An 18,438-nucleotide genomic window follows, 5' to 3' on the forward strand; every position below is an offset into this window, starting at 1 on the left:
TTTTATATATATATATATATATATATACAGGGTGGGCCATTTATATGGATACACCTAAATAAAATGGGAATGGTTGGTGATATTAGCTTCCTGTTTGTGGCACATTAGTATATGGGAGGGGGGAAACTTTTCAAGCTGGGTGTTGACCATGGCGGCCATTTTGAAGTCGGACATTTTGTATCTAACTTTAGTTTTTTCAATGGGAAGAGGGTCATGTGACACATCAAACTTATCGAGAATTTCACAAGAAAAACAATGGTGTGCTTGGTTTTAATGTTACTTTATTCTTTCATGAGTTATTTACAAGTTTCTGACCACTTATAAAATGTGTTCAAAGTGCTGCCCATTGTGTTGGATTGTCAATGCAACCCTCTTCTCCCACTCTTCACACACTGATAGCAACACCGCAGAAGAAATGCTAGCACAGGCTTCCAGTATCTGTAGTTTCAGTTGCTGCACATCTCGTATCTTCACAGCATAGACAATTGCCTTCAGATGACCCCAAAGATAAAAGTCTAAGGGGGTCAGATCAGGAGGCATTTCTTCTGCGGTGTTGCTATCAGTGTGTGACGAGTGGGAGAAGAGGGTTGCATTGACAATCCAACAAAATGGGCAGCACTTTGAACACATTTTATAAGTGGTCAGAAACTTGTAAATAACTCATGAAAGAATAAAGTAACGTTAAAACCAAGCACCATTGTTTTTCTTGTGAAATTCTCGATAAGTTTGATGTGTCACATGACCCTCTTCCCATTGAGAAAACGAAAGTTGGATACAAAATGGCCGACTTCAAAATGGCCGCCATGGTCAACACCCAGCTTGAAAAGTTTCCCCCCTGCCATATACTAATGTGCCACAAACAGGAAGTTAATATCACCAACCATTCCCATTTTATTTAGGTGTATCCATATAAATGGCCCACCCTGTATATATATATATATATATATATATATATACATATATATACAAATATATACATATTTCCACTGTGCTGCTCTGGACTTTCGATAGATAGATAGATAGATAGATAGATAGATAGATAGATACATTTTTTTCACATATTATATTTTACATACATTAGATGTAATTTTAATTACTTAATAAGTTTACAATTTAATTGCAAATGTTATTTCCAGGTAGTTTATACATACAATATATGTAAGCTATGGACTTGGAGAATGGAGACCAACTTCGTTTTTGTTCTTACAATGTGTCCCTTACACTTTTTGCATATCAATGTGACTAAATTAGAGCAAACAATAATGGAACGAAGCACCAATTTCTCTCATTTTCTAATGTTCTTCCTTAATTTTAAACTCTGCCCTTTTCTAAGGAAGGGGTAAAACAACTCGCTTTTTTTTAGCCACTATGATCAAACAATGTCACATCACTATGGCAATTGCTGTCCATATCTGGAATACAGAACAACGTTAATTGTGCGACATAGCATTGCTGGTGCATGTCAATCAGATGCTATGAATTGAGAAAAATTTGCTCTGTTCATTCTGTTAAATGATGTACCCAATTAAACCTGTTAGAATTCATGATCTTCAGTCAAGGTTAAATGAAAGTAGTTACTCCTGTCAGCTAGGTGATTAAATGCTGCCTACATCAGGCACATTTATGTGCAAAATTAAAATTTTGGTATAAAGCATGAATCTTTATGCATGCCCGTTAATTATCTTGCCGTTGTTCTAGTTATTAAATGCCCGCTGCATTTCTTCTTCATCATCAGCTTCCTTTCAAAACTTATTTTGTACTTCATGTAAAAATTAAATTCAATGTTTTAATAAGTAATAAATTGAGAAATGTGTCTGCTAACATGTTTCTAGTTTTGAGAGCTAAGTAAATGTGTGGCAGGGTCTTGTTTAAAATGTTACATTTAAATATGAGATTTCTAAATGTTAATTTTTAAAAAAATCTTATTTAGATCCTGAAACCTAAGGAAATGATACATTAGATTGAGGTTTCTTAAAATTTTCTGTAATCTACCACTGGGAATTAGTGGCATATCATTATATTAAATGCGTTCTGTAATTTTTAATAAATATTACTAATCTAATAGAGTATATGTAATATAGTCTGTGCTTTTACCCAGAATTAGGCCAACATCAAGTTAATTGGGCTCCCTTTATGTAATCTTTGATGTATCCCCATTTCTGTCTCTGGTGCAATACTACCAAATGGCACTTTCATAGCATGAGCATGGCATCCAGTGATGAGAGTACATCTCATGCAGACTCTCAGATGGTTCATGGCAGTGCCACTTGGTATCTCAAAATGGGGTTAAAAAACATGGGTTCACTCTGGGCAAAAACTGAATTTCGTGTTTTTATCCATTGTTTATACTGCAGTGCCTAAGCATTAATTTAAGGAACTACAGTGGGGAAAGGTATGTTTGTTTCATTAAATTTTATCCATTTATGTGGGACATAAATGGACAGGACAAGTCAACAAACAGTCTGCATACCATGCAGAAGTAGTCCCTAAAAGCAGTGTTAAAGAGTTACACTTTAATAGACCGTATATGAGAACGTAAAACTGGCCATACAATAGAAATTTCAGACCGTTGACAAGTCAGATTTAGACCTTCCATTGTGACACTAAGGAGAATGACAGACGCCGGTGGAATTTTTTTTTCATATGGTAGGCGTGGTGTAGTACATAAATATGCACATTTATTGACATGGCGTTTCAATAGGGGAAGTGAGAAAAGTGGAAGCCAAATACATCTGGCACCACCTACGTCCAAGAGAAACAAATAATCTGAAGAATTAAAAATTCAACCAGTCCAAATCTTGTTTCCTCATATAGGGGAAACCTTGGGGGACAGTTGAGCGGTCTTAATACACATTGGATTGTAAGAAGATTCTGTTACAATCGGCGCAATCTACAGACAAGTATCTGTGTATGGCCAATTTTAGTTTAAAGAGGCTCTGTCACCAGATTATAAGTGCCCTATCTCCTACATGATCTGATTGGCGCTGTAATGTAGATAACAGCAGTGGTTTTTATTTTGAAAAATGATCATTTTTGAGCAAGTTATGAGCTAGGTTAGATTTATGCTGATGAGTTTCTCAATGGACAACTGGGCGTGTTTTTACTTTTTACCAACTGGGTGTTGTACAGAGGAGTGTATGAGGCTGACCAATCAGTGACTAATCAGTGTCCTACACTTCTCATTGTTCCAGCCCAGCATGATCCACAGCACAGTGTGATTGTGCAGTTTCAGAAGCTGGGCTGGAACAATGAGAAGTGTAGGACACTGATTAGTCACTGATTGGTCAGCGTCATACACTACTCTGTACAACACCCAGTTGGTAAAAAGTAAAAACACGCCCAGTTGTCCATTGAGAAACTCATTAGCATAAATCTAAACTAGCTCATAACTTGCTCAAAAATGATAGTTTTTCAAAATAAAAACCACTGTTGTTATCTACAGGGTGGGCCATTTATATGGATACACCTAAATAAAATGGGAATGGTTGGTGATATTAACTTCCTGTTTGTGGCACATTAGTATATGGGAGGGGGAAAACTTTTCAAGCTGGGTGTTGACCATGGCGGCCATTTTGAAGTCGGCCATTTTGTATCCAACTTTCGTTTTTTCAATGGGAATAGGGTTATGTGACACATCAAACTTATTGAGAATTTCACAAGAAAAACAATGGTGTGCTTGGTTTTAACGTTACTTTATTCTTTCATGAGTTATTTACAAGCTTCTCTTTGTTTACAGCCATTGACATGTCGCAGAGGTTAACACGTGAGGAGCGGATAGAAATTGTGTTGATGTCTGGAGAACGCAGTACCCGGGTCATTGTAGCAGATTTCAATGCAAGACACCCTACGAGACCACCCATCTCCCATGCTACAGTTTGCAGTGTTGGATTTGCCCAAATGTGGACGCATGAAAACTGTCACTAATGAAGAAACATCAGTGGCTGTCCTAGCTTCATTCAGCAAGAGCCCACAGCGTAGCACTCACTGGAGAGTGGCATCGGTCGAACAACCCTTCGGCGGATATTAGCTACTCACAAATGGCACCCTTACAAACTCCAGCTGCTGCAGCATCTCAACGAGGATGACCCAGATCGGCGCACTGAATTTGCAGAATGGGCAAAACAAAAATTGGAACAGGACCCTCAGTTTACACAGAACATTTTGTTCAGTGATGAGGCAAACTTTTACGTGAATGGTGAAGTTAACAAACAAAACCACCGCTATTGGTCTGACACTAACCCACATTGGATAGATCCCTCCAAGACTGTTGGAACACAAAAATGGATGGTATGGTGTGGTATATGGGGTACAAAGATAGTGGGGCCATTCTTCATCAATGGAAACCTCAAGGCCACGGGATATCTGAAATTGCTACATGATGATGTGTTTCCCTCTTTATGCACTGAAGCTGGCACGTTCCCTGAGTTTTCCCAGCAAGCTGGTGCACCACCACTTTATGGGTGTCAGGTCCGAGCATTCCTAGATGAACAGTTTCCTGGAAAGTGGATTGGTCAGCGTGGGCCAGTTGAATGGCCCCCTAGGTCTCCCGATCTGACCCCCTTAGACTTTTATCTTTGGGGTCATCTGAAGGCAATTGTCTATGCTGTGAAGATAAGAGATGTGCAGCAACTGAAACTACGGATACTGGAAGCCTGTGCTAGCATTTCTTCTGCGGTGTTGCTATCAGTGTGTGAAGAGTGGGAGAAGAGGGTTGCATTGACAATCCAACACAATGGGCAGCACTTTGAACACATTTTATAAGTGGTCAGAAGCTTGTAAATAACTCATGAAAGAATAAAGTAACGTTAAAACCAAGCACACCATTGTTTTTCTTGTGAAATTCTCGATAAGTTTGATGTGTCACATGACCCTCTTCCCATTGAAAAAACTAAAGTTGGATACAAAATGTCCGACTTCAAAATGGCCGCCATGGTCAACACCCAGCTTGAAAAGTTTCCCCCCTCCCATATACTAATGTGCCACAAACAGGAAGTTAATATCACCAACCATTCCCATTTTATTTAGGTGAATCCATATAAATGGCCCACCCTGTACATTACAGCGCCAATCTGATTATGTAGTAGATAGGGCACTTATAATCTGGTGACAGAGCCTCTTTAACCATAATTCAATCTCTTCAACCATCTTCAAATGACCAGATACCTGTGCTTCTTATATGAACCCACATAAAGTGCATAATGTATTGTGCCGTATAGTGTTCCATCATTTATGCCAAAGTAGTCCAAAATAATAAGATACTGGTTTTCATACCTCAAGCTTCTTCTGGATGATTTCAAGCTTTTCTGCTGCGTAGACCAAGTCTGTGTTGGCTTGAGATAGTGACTGACGCTTGAAATCCACTTCACAGTAAATCTACAGGAATGGTTTACCCAATTTTAAAATGCCCACAGTTCAAAATAATAGCAGACACCACCAAATATAACACTTCACACCATATTTCTTCATTTTTATAACATAAATACATTTTAAGGGTTAACTAAACTTTTAAAAACCTTTTGATGTCATAGTGACATGTCAGAAGTTTTGATTGGTGGGGGTCCGAACACTGAGCCCCCTATCAATCGCTAAAACAAAGCGACAGAATCGCTCGGGTGAGCGTGCGGCTTTGTTTTTTTATTGGCGTTCCTTGGAAAGCAGAGCAAATGGTGTATGGACATAGACTTTCTATTGAGCCGGTACACCACTTGCTCGGCTTTCCAAAGAAATCCGATCAGAAACGAAGCGGCATATCGCTCACCCAAGCGCTTCTACCGCTTCGCTTAAAGAGGCTCTGTCACCAGATTTTGCAGCCCCTATCTGCTATTGCAGCAGATAGGCGCTGCAATGTAGATTACAGTAACGTTTTTATTTTTAAAAAACGAGCATTTTTGGCCAAGTTATGACCATTTTCGTATTTATGCAAATGAGGCTTGCAAAAGTACAACTGGGCGTGTTGAAAAGTAAAAGTACAACTGGGCGTGTATTATGTGCGTACATCGGGGCGTGTTTACTACTATTACTAGCTGGGCGTTGTGTATAGAAGTATCATCCACTTCTCTTCACAACGCCCAGCTTCTGGCAGTGCAGCACTGTGACGTCACTCACAGGTCCTGCATCGTGTCGGCACCAGAGGCTACACTTGATTCTGCAGCAGCATCAGCATTTGCAGGTAAGTAGCTACATCGACTTACCTGCAAACGCCGATGCTGCTGCAGAATCAACTGTAGCCTCTGGTGCCGACACGATGCAGGACCTGTGAGTGACGTCACAGTGCTGCACTGCCAGAAGCTGGGCGTTGTGAAGAGAAGTGGATGACACTTCTATACACAACGCCCAGCTAGTAAAAGTAGTAAACACGCCCCGATGTACGCACATAATACACGCCCAGTTGTACTTTTACTTTTCAACACGCCCAGTTGTACTTTTGCAAGCCTCATTTGCATAAATACGAAAATGGTCATAACTTGGCCAAAAATGCTCGTTTTTTAAAAATAAAAACGTTACTGTAATCTACATTGCAGCGCCGATCTGCTGCAATAGCAGAGAGGGGTTGCAAAATCTGGTGACAGAGCCTCTTTAAGTGAACAGTGGGGTTCTTAGTGCTTGGACTCCCACCGATTAAAAACTTCTGACATGTCACTGGGACATGTCAGTAGTTTTTTTAATGGTTCAGTTACCCTTTAATGCTTGGTACGTTCCCTGCCACTTTAAGGTATCTGGAACCTGGTCATGGGTTCCCAAAAAAGCAGTAGCAAGGCCGGTCACTTTTACAGTAGGGGTGGCAAACTGATTTCAGCTTGACGGCTTTGCCAGGGGCCAGGCAGGTAACAAATTTGAGCCAGAATATAAAATTATAAAAAAATAAATCCTGCTGCTACACCAAGATGATTTGAGGTAGGAATGTTATACAGGGTTTCCTGTGAGTGGAACTGTTTTCAGGAGTTCCCCCAAGGTAATAAATTTGGGAATCTCTGTCTTAAACTCATGAGGGTTAACAAGGTTGAAACAGAATTATGTGTGTATCTCTGCATCCAGCAGTCCTAGATGCGCAGTTGGTCAATAGGGGTGATAAGTACTACCCACCATCTTAAAATGGGGAAAAAAATAAAATTTTTATAACCACCAGTAAAAGGCACAATATATATATATATATATATAAAAATGTAAACACTATATGGACAAAAGTATTAGGACACACCTCTTAATCATTAAATTCAGGTGTTTCATTCAGTCCCATTGCCACAGGTGCATAAAATCCAGCACGTAGCCATGCAGTCTGGCTTTACAAACATTTGCGAAAGAACAGGTCGTTCTAAAGAGCTCATTGAATTTGAGCATGGTCCTGTAATAGGACGCCACCGTTGCAACATGTGAGTTCATGAAATATCGTTGTACAACCAACTGGACACTGTGGCCAAATTGCTGATAACGCTGTAGAAACACAGGTCCAATGAACGCGTCTCTTTAGTGTGCTGGGGGGGTAACTTAATAAATTATTGTCTGTCCGACAAATATCATTTTGAAAACCCTGCCTTGGGCAACAAGAGGGCTTGTCCCTCCCCTGCTATAACATACTATTGTATATTTCACTCTGGCCATTGATCCTAAACATGTTTTTGAATAATCCAAGTGGCAGGTCTTCTTAAATAACACAACACTAAAGAAGAGGGCGCACAGCATGCATTTACATACCACATATTCCCATAGGCCTATAAAATGTCATATTAAATAACAACAATTCAGGATAATAAGTATATGAGCCATCAACATGACATAACTGAACTTGAATGAAAGCAAGTAACTGAATACATTGCTCCACCAGCCACACCAGTCATCAGCTTCTGGTACAAAAAGCAACATCCATCACATTACACATCAATGTGTGAATAGGAAGAAAACAACTAATAATACAGTATAGAAATATATATCATAGACAAATAATATCTCACACTCCATGCAATTATTTCCAGCACAAAATCCGGTACTTACATACATCTTTTTGAAGCATCCAGGAGATATGAGAGCAGGTTGATAAATAACACAGGCAAAACGAAATATTCATCATGACAAATAGTGAAAAATTAAAGATTCCAAGCAGCATTAATTACGCTTCAGAAGATGAATTGGGCCTCTCACAATTAACAGGAACATACACTTTTGTCTAAGTTTTACATCTACCTGTGATGAATGCCCGAGCTCTGACAAAATGCATCATACTAACATTTGAACCAACAGTACAATAATAGATTGACATATGAGAATGGAGGAAAGCCTTTAATCATTCACACAGTAATACTCCCTATTTTGCTTTCCCACATACATCAAACAAAAAAAGAGAAAGTCAAAGGAAAACAACACAATCAGTATAAAGCGTAGTTTATAGGAATGGTTCGTAACATGAAACGAATAGAAATGTCCCAATTCTGCCTAGGACCAGTGATGTAGGGGTCAGTATTACTGGTCTTCTGCCAGATGTCACGATTCACCATAAGGATGACTAATTATTCTCGGACATTTAGTAAGTGCACCGATTCTTCATATGAAAAGCCATGTGCACAGTGCTAGGTTAAGACTAGACAATTACTTTAGCTGCCAGTAAGCAGAAAATGTGTCATGGAAGCTGAAGTGTTACATCATCAAATGAGTGTGACATCACAACCAAATGACAGTAAGGTGTAACTTGTTACTACAGGCAGATTGAGGCCACTTGATATTGCATCAAAGAAAAAATGTAGTCATTACATAATTTTACATTCGTGAAACACCTATAGAATTTCAGTTGTGAATGGGCTTGAGAATTTTAGAATAAAAAGTTATAAATATATTATTTTCTGGAATTATGGTTAAAATTCCACGATGCATAATTTCCAGCTGCAAATAGTAAAACTTTGCACAGTATGACTGTGTGCAGCCACTGGCACCTGTGTATCTAAGTCATGGATATGACAGCCACTAGCTGCTACGCTGTAGAAATGTAGACACCATATTGTAGCAATGAATATTGGAATCGGCAAGCTTTTAAAATGTACAGTTAGAAAACATTTACAAACACCAGGGGTGTAACTATAAGGGGTGCAGAGGTTGCAATTGCCCTAGGTTCTGTGGGGGACGAAAAGCAACCCTGCCACATAAGGGAATATCAGTGTTTACTCTGTACAGTGACATTCCTGTATTATGGCATTACTGTGTGCATTATCATTTAGTTTTATGATGGTGTCTATTATCCTTTGCTGTGCCATTACTGTGGTCCTTAGTCATTAGCTGTGGTATCACTATATTATTATCCTTGTGCTGTGACATCACTATGTGCAGAAATGGCTTTACATTGTTTATTATTCATGCACTGTGACATCATTGTTTGTTATTTTTGTTTTGTGACATCAAGTTGTGCATATATAGTGATACAATGTGACCATAATCACTATGTACATCCTACTTGCTCTGTGACATAACTGTGACTAATATTCCTGTGCAGTTACTTAATTTTGGCCATTACCCATGTGCTGTGACATCACTATCTTTCCAAGCCCTGGGCAGAGAATTCACGGTATAATATTTCTGTATTGCTATTAGTATGTCTTTGCATTGTGACTTCACTAGGTTTATTATCCCTAGACTGACATAGCTGTGTTTATTATCCCTGTGATAGGGATATTATTATGTGATTGTAATTATTATTCCTGTGCGGTGACATCACTGTGTGCATTTTCAGCGGTGTAAATATATGAGGTGCAGAGGTAGAAGTTGCACCTGTGAACTGGCGGCTAAGGTGACCCAATGCTTTCTCTGACACACAAGAGGATACCAGAACTATAAATTACATTTAAAGTTGGGGGCCATGTTACAGAATTTGCATTGGGGCCTAAGAACTTCAAGTTACGCCTCTGACAAACCATATATAATGCTGTATTGATTGTTTTATTGGAGTTCTCCTTTAATTTTGCAACATTATTCATTCCTATGGGTAATAATATCACTATTTAAAGGCTGCTGCATAGAGACATGTAGCCTTCAGACATAGCATTATGAGGATAGTGTATCAATAGTGACATTTGTATGACATATTTAGATTTGTACACTTGTAAAATCTCTTCATTAAGTTTTAGCAAGTAAAACTCAGAGGGAAGTCAGAAAGAAATGTCTTGACTGTCACCACTGGATTGTCTATCAAGACGCCCCGAAATATAAGTCCATCCTGGCCACCTGAGGTAGAGATTTGCAACATCCAGAGATGTGATGTGGTTCCATGTGTCTACAATGATGGGTCCTTCTCCCCCTTTTTTTTTTCTTCTCCTCCACCCTTTCTTTCTCTCTCTTTCTCCTTTCTTCCTCTCTTCATTCCCTCTCTCTCTTCTAATGTTGATTTGCCGAATTATATTTGTTTTCTGATGCACTATATTGCGCCTGCGTGCCCTTTACCCGGCATATGTTTTTTTTTGCTTTTTATTTTTGTCCCCTCCCCCTTCAGTGAAATTTCCTGTGATACCTTTTTTTCTTTTTTGTACCCCCAATTTGTTATGCTTTTGAATTTGTGTAATGGTTAAATAAAGAATTGACAAAAAAAAAAGAAACGTCCTGACTATAAAACATGATTATCATTGTTTGGTGCAAATAACAGGAGTAATGAATTGATACATGATGTTGCCCTACATTAACTGCCGACTGGTACAGCAGCTATGCCATTTTAATTTATAAAAACAAACTTCCAAAGCTTTTGATATTTTCATGAATATGTCATATGTGAGGTCTATCATTTTACACACACACACACACACACACACACACACACACACACGCACGCACGCACACACACACACACACACACACACACACACACACACGCGCGCGTGCACGCGCACGCGCACACACGCCTTATTTTGTTCCACATTGTCCACTGGTTCTGTGCAGCCTCTTCATCATCCTTGATCTTGCAGACTTTTGTCTGGAAGATTTCTGTCTCACAGTGATTAAAAATTTGGTCATAGCCTTGAATTTATAACCCTGGCAGTAGGACAGCAGTAGGCAGACAAAAGGACATGTAAGTCATGTAGGTGACTAGTAGATGTAAGTGGGAATGAAGGTTAAATTAGAGTCATCAGTGGGATATAATAAAAAATATTAGCTTGACTGTTTATATGTAGATACTGTATAATCAACAGAACAAGTTGGGTAAATGTATAAATATATGGCTGTACTTATTATATACCGATCCGATGTTACAGTCTGTATTATAGTCCAGAGCTGCATTCACAATTCTGTTATTTGTTACTTTAATGCAAAGGGAAAGTTACAGTTTCCTTCATTACTGTAAAGGGTCCAGTGTTAAAGACAACACCAAAAGGACAAGACATTTAGCCAGGAAGGAATGCTTGGAGATGTCAGCTCTGAAGCCTTTGAAATTGTAAAGGCAGCTTTGGACTAGAATACAAACTATAATTATAGATCAGTACAAGATAAGTAAAGCTATTGCATTTGAAACTTACTTAAATAGGAACTACACTTTCGTCAAACTTTTTATATTCGATACAGACATATCAAAAGTTTGGATTGGTGGGGGTCCATCTGCTGAGACCCCCACTGTTGCTGAGTGCTTTGCTCCTTTGTCTGTGATCAGCGCTCACCGTCAGGCTGAAACAGGCCCACATCTATGTGATCCGTCTTTAGCTTGACAGGGAGCTCCGATCACAGCCGAAGGTGCAGGGCGCTCAGCTTAGTGCTTCTGCAAACTTAATTTCAGCAATGGGGTCTCAGCAGTCGGACCCTCACAGATCCAAACTTTTGATATGTCTCTATGACATATCATAAGTTTGATAAAAGTGTCGTTTCTCTTTAAAGGCTTTGTAAACCCTTGAAGACTTTTTGTTTGCCATTGAAACAATGTATTATGGCGTTTAGTGCAACTTTGGAATTGTTTTTTTAGTTAAAAAAACTTTCTACTCTTTCAGATACAGCTTCTTTGTATTCTGGATACATAGAAGATGCATCTTGCGCCTAAATCAGAATATATCAGGTCAGCGGAACTGACGGATTCAGTGGCAGCGGGTCCTTCGTGTGATTGACAACAGGTGGACAATGTTTGTTCAAATCTTCCCAGTTCACAGGTGGCGTTGTACAATAGCAGGAAAGTGTATTCCAACTAATAGATGCTTGTGTATGGCTTTCATTTATATATTTATTTATATCATTTTAAAAAATATATAATTGTGATTACTTATTATTAACAATACTTTAAAAAAGAAAGACTGTCACTGCATAGTTTAGCATGGGGCATCTGGATTACAAAAACTGGATTAGTTGGCACAACTTTGCTTACTAAAGTGCCCTGAAATGCCAATTAGTGGGCTAGAAAAAGTGAGCGTTATACCTTGGAAAGAAAACTTGACTTAGAGCTGCAGGTGGTATTTGACCACTCTTGTCTCTGCTGAATGGCATGGAGGATTCAAGAGGGCAGGGGTATACTAGTCCTTCTCAATGAATTAGAATATCATAAAAAAGTGAATTTATTTCAGTAATTCAATTAAAAAAGTGAAACTCATACATTATATAGATTCCTTACACACAGAGTGATCTATTTCCAGCATTTTTTTCTTTTAATGTTGATGATTACGGCTATCAGTTAATGAAAACCCAAAATTTAGTCTCTCTGAAAATTTGAATATTGTGTAAAAGTTCAAGATTGTAGACTCATGGTGTCACACTCTAATCAGCTAATCAACTCAAAACACATGCAGTAAATGAAAACCCAAAATGTAGTATCTCAGAACATTAGAATATTAAATAAGCCAAATTTCAAAAATTATTTTTAATACCGAAATGTTGGCCTACTGAAAAGTATGTACACAGTATATGCCCTCAATACTTGGTCGGGGCTCCTTTTGCATGAATTACTGCATCAATGTGGCATGGCATGGAGGTGATCAGCCTGTGGCACTGCTGAGGAGTTATGGAAGCCCAGGTTGCTTTGATAGCGGCCTTCAGCTCGTCTGCATTGTTGGGTCTGGTGTCTCATCTTCCTCTTGACAATACCGGTAGATTCTCTATAGGGTTTAGGTCAGGCGAGTTTGCCGGCCAATCAAGCGCAGTGATACTGTGGTTATTAAACCAGGTATTGGTACTTTTGGCAGTGTGGACAGGTGCCAAGTCCTGCTGGAAAATGAAATCAGCATCTCCATAAAGCTTGTCATCAGAGGGAAGCATGAAGTGCTCTAAAATACCCTGGTAGACGCTGAGTTGACTCTGGACTTGATATAACACAGTGGACAAACACCAGCCGATGACATGGCCCCCAAACCATCACTGACTGTGGAAACTTCACACTGGACCGCAAGCAACTTGGATTGATGCCTCTCCACTCTTCCTCCAGACTCTGGGACCTTGATTTCCAAATGAAATGCAAAATTTACTTTCATCTGAAAACAGGACTTTGGACACTGAGCAACAGACCAGTCCCTTTAAATGCTTAGGAAACATATGCAGGTGTTTTGTGTTGATTAGCTGATTAGAGTGTGATACCATGAGTCTACAATTTTGAACTTTTACCCAATATTCAAATTTTCAGGGAGACTAAATTTGGGGTTTTCATTAACTGTTACCATAATCATCAACATTAAAAGAAAAAAATGCTGGAAATAGATCACTCTGTGTGTAATGAATCTATAGAATATATGAGTTTCACTTTTTGAATTAAATTGCTGAAATAAATTCACTTTTTGATGATATTCTAATTCATTGAGTAGGACTAGTATATGTTTATATAAATATATTCCCTAGCCCCCTGAGAACTTCATAAAGTTGTTGAGTGGGCCCAATTAATAAGGTTTCCTATGAAAGCAAAAATAACCACAACTTCACTATGTTTGATTGATGGGTTAGTCAATTGCTGATGAAGGTCACTGAGTAGACAGGAGCATCATGCGATTACCATACGATTACCTGTCCGAACCTGTATGTGCCATGTTGTTCTAAAGCCCTTTTATCAATCGTATTCAGTGCAAGCATAATACAAAATGCAGCTAAAAAGATAATTCTGTGCAGTTCTCCAGGAAGGTCTCTAGGGGATTGTAACTATAAGTTTCTGTACAACAGTACACTGTAGGTTATAGCCTAAGGTTAATACATACCTCATGAAATTTGATGATATTAATAACCCAAGCACATAGACCGGCAGCTGCAGAGGATTTTGTGCGCACAAATTCTGGGTTAAACTCAGGATCTCTTAAATAGTCATCTTTTATAGCCTTGACAACTGCATCTGGAATATGCTGTTTGTCAAAATTAATTATGTTCTGTAAAAATTCATCCACCTGTAAAACAACAAAATGTTATTAATACTCAGAACTTGGAAAATAAAATGTCCATACTTTTGATGAGAGCTCATCATAAAAAAATAAAAAAATCTTATGTTAGGGACAAGACTATAAAAAATAAGTTTCCCTTCTGGATAAGGACAAATCCTTTGATATGCCGAATTAGAGCATTCTAAATCAATGCAGGACTTCTCAATATCCGCTCTCAGCATGTCCATGCATTTCCATGCAGAGACTGAGGACTTGCTGACTTCTTCCCCTGGTGATAACAGCAGCAGCACCCTTCACAATCACCTAGTGGTCGGTGGCGCTGTCTACAAAATAGGTAGTGTTCAAACCATACAATTTGGTTATAAGACTTTTTCTGGTCATCCAGAGTCACGTCCTCAGAAGTGATGGTCTAAAATGTATGCACTGACATACTAATAACAATGTAATGCAAACATGATGAAGGGGTGGACTGATGATGTGATTTACTACAGGTCAAGGTGCGGCCACATTTCCATTGATTCTCCGCCTGGATGCGGTAACTGCCTTACCAAGCAGGATGGGGGTTGAGTGATTCCTTTTCTGGAGATACCAACTATTAATTTCTAGCACTACAAATTTATTTTTGGGGTGTGACATTGATTTGGATATAGTCTAAGTTTGAGGTCATGGGGATTATTTCGTCTCACCTCAGAGGGTGGGGTGGGCAATTTTATTATTATCTTATTTTCTTCACTCTCAAAAAGTGTCCTTTTATTTGTGTATGTGCGTTTATAAATGGACCTCTGTGTCCATTTTTACTTTTCTTGGCTCATTACTCATTTACATGCTTTAGTAAATCTGACCCCTAATGACATGCAGCATATTATGTAGAGCAAGCAGGAAAACTGTCAAGAACAGTTTTAGTAAATTGGCCTTAAAAATGATAGATAAATAACAACTGAAATGACCTGACCTTTACTGCAGGTGCACTCATCACCTAATGCACTGCACATCTCATGGATGGAGATAATTGTGCCATTAGATGAGGGTTGAAGAAGCATTTCTATCTTGTATACTTTTACCATTATGGCTTCAGGGAAAACTGTGCTGATTATCTGTTGCTTATCTGCTGACAATGTGATGAGTGTCAGCACCGAAGGCTGCAGAAATGTACAAGATAATGGTCTACTGTCCTACTGGACTTCTCTCCAAAGGATCATAAACAGCTCTGCAGCTCCGAGAAGTGTGTTCGGCTGATTTTTTTTTTATTAGCAGCTTGTACATGTATTTAAAGGGGTTTTCCCACGAGGGATACTTATGACATATCCACAGGATAGGTCATAAATGTCAGATAGATGCGGGTCCCACCTCTATGTCCCACACCTATCTCTAGAATGGGGTCCCTAAACCCCATTCTGCCTTTGTGTTCTGTCTGATTTCCGACCTCGAAGGAGAAAACAGCATAGCTCGCTGAGCTACGCTGTTTCCGTAAGCCCCATAGAACTGACTGGTAGTTACGGAAACAGCGTAGCTTGCATGCTACGCTGCTCCCGTAACTGCCATTCATTACTATGGGAGTTACAGAAACAGCGTAGCTCAGAGAGTTAGGCTGTTTCCGTGACTCCCGACCATGTAATCAGGAAGTGGGTCCCACGACCATGTAACCAGAGGTGAGACCCACATCGATCTTACATTTATGACATATACTGTGGATGTCATAAATGTCCTTTGTGGGAAATCCCCTTCAATCCCAATTTATGATGATTTAGTAACAATCACAAGATGGTCACCTCTAATTGTTGTTGTTTTTTTGTAAGATGAGCTACTACAGGTATATACTATATTGCTCAGTTTTGTATTGCAAACATATTTCCTGGTGCGTGGGTACGGTACCACAAACTGAATGCGCACCAAGGCAGGGAATGTGTGTAAATGTATATACATTGTATAAATATGGAAAAAAAAATAGTTATCACACTAGAAATTTAGCCCCCTAAATCTTTTCTGTTCCGTCATTTAGAGCAAAACATAATAGCGTTAAGGAATTTTTGACATTTTAAAACAAACCTAAGTACTCAGTGAGTCAGATTTACTAATACTATATAAGTTTTAGACAGTGTAAAGTTAGACAAGGCAGTCAGAAAATGTTCCAAATGTATCAAAGTGATGCATGCTGTATGATAAACTTGAAGCTTCTAGTTAGACACTTTTCACTTCCTTATATGTCGCATTGAGGCTACACCCCGTTCCCAATCCACGCTCCTTTCCCATTAAGACACATTGAATAAAAAGTGATCAAAAATTTTGTCTATACCCAAAAATGGTACCAACAAACACTACAGCTTGCCCCGCAAAAAAAGTCCTCACACCGCTCTATCGATGGAAAAATAAATAAATTATGGCTTTCAGAATTTTGTGACACAATTTGTTTTTTTAGCAAATAGTTTTTGCTTTGTAAAAGTAATACATCATAAGAAAAATATAATTTTTTTTATCGCCGTATTTGTACTGTCCCGGAGAATAAAGTTAACTTGTCGTTTTTACCTCACGGTGAAAGCCGTAAAAACAAAACCTATAAAACAATAGAGGAATCAATTTTTTTTCAAATTCCACTCCACGATTATTTTTTTTTCAATTTCCCAGCACATTAAAAGGCACATTAAATGGAGCCATTAAAAACAAAAACTCGTCCTGCAAAAAACAAACCCTCCTACAGCTATATTCACGAAAAAATAAAAATGTTATAGCTTTTGGAAGGCAGGGAAGAAAAAATGAAAAACCGAAAAATGGCTGAAGGGGTTGAGTCTACCTCTACTTCAGAGGCTAATATATTATGGTACTGGATAATCTGTATTATTTCACAAGCTGCTGCTACAATTTTATGAAGCTAGTGCGAAGGAAACCAAGGCAAAAATCTAATTCCCTGCTGCCCTAACATTTAGTATCCCACCTCCATAGGCAAACTATAGACCACCATTAACATCAGTCCATAGTTTTCAACAGGTTGTAAGAGCAGAATTTAATTTCCCCATCTGTGGCATAGGAAGGCTGCTGCCTTGTCGCTAAAATATTTTAAGTAAAATAAAACAGGTGAAAAGGTGAAGCAATAAAAGCTATTTTATAAGATAAACGGCTAATTCCTCTTGGGACAAGACATCATTACCTTGCTCATCACCACTTTTGAGGCTTTCCAGCTTCTATCTCTAGGTATTTTGCCATTTGTTGATAAGAGGACAAGTACGGCAGCGGCCACGTTGGTTACAGCGGCTGGTGGATTAGGAAATGTTCGGAGTTCTGTAAGATTTAACTGAGTTTTGAAATAATGAGTAAAATCAGTTTTGCGGTAAAGAAACTATGATAAAGACATGGAGTTTTGGGTCATTACCCTGTTCAAGGTGTTTAGAGCGGCATTCGCTGCTTGGAGAGCCGGTTCTACCCTAGCCAAGTCATCTGCAGATTCTTGCTGCTGTTTTGTTATCTCGGTCTGGAGGGCAGCTACCTATTAATACATACAGGAAAACAATTTGAGCAAAAGAAGTTGAGGGAAATACAGAAGAACAAGTTTAGGACAATATAGAGTGGAAAATATAACGCTATATAAAACTGGAGTACATGTAGACACATATAGTGGTCAATACTTCTGCCTAACTGCATTAGGTCATGAGATGTGAACATCCACTTTTAATTTCATTGTTATCTTTGTTGCGATCATATTATACACAGGATATATTATCAATAAGTTCGAGCTGGTTATTTGCAAATCAGTTCATGAGAAATAGACCCTAGTGGCAGGAGATTGGTACCAAAGTCAGCTCCAAATAGGATTGTCCTCTGCTTTTCCTTTAGGGCACGTCCAGACGTAGAGGAAGAAATCCGCTGTGGTTTTCACCACAGTTTTCACTCCATACATTGAAGGGGTGAAATCCACTTTAAAAATACAGCAACAAATCTCCAACATAATTGACATGCTGCGTATTTGAAAACTCGGGTGAGTTTTTTCCGCTTCATGTGGCTGGCTTTTTGAAAACCCCAACCACATGCATTAAACTGTACTTTGCTGTGGATTTGTGAAGCAGAATCCGCACCGCAAATCTGCTACGTGTGAACTTGGTCTTAGGGCCACTCTTGTACTGGGGATCCCTTATTTTATCAGAGGCTGGGA

General features: G+C 38.9%; 1 protein-coding gene across 1 annotated transcript in view; it reads right to left on the bottom strand.

Moving 5' to 3' along the window:
• Window positions 1–18,438, bottom strand: part of LOC142656572 (dynein axonemal heavy chain 11-like) — a 271,269-nt gene that overhangs the window by 97,487 nt on the left and 155,344 nt on the right. The window contains exons 48-51 of the mRNA XM_075831503.1: window positions 17,662–17,775; window positions 17,440–17,583; window positions 14,121–14,303; window positions 5,272–5,373 (exon numbers count right to left, since the gene is read on the bottom strand). Of these exons, the coding sequence (XP_075687618.1) occupies window positions 5,272–5,373; window positions 14,121–14,303; window positions 17,440–17,583; window positions 17,662–17,775 (543 nt within the window). The remainder of the gene's footprint in view (window positions 1–5,271; window positions 5,374–14,120; window positions 14,304–17,439; window positions 17,584–17,661; window positions 17,776–18,438) is intronic.

The sequence above is a fragment of the Rhinoderma darwinii genome, chromosome 6, assembly GCF_050947455.1.
Source record: "Rhinoderma darwinii isolate aRhiDar2 chromosome 6, aRhiDar2.hap1, whole genome shotgun sequence".
Classification (NCBI taxonomy): Eukaryota; Metazoa; Chordata; class Amphibia; order Anura; family Rhinodermatidae; genus Rhinoderma; species Rhinoderma darwinii.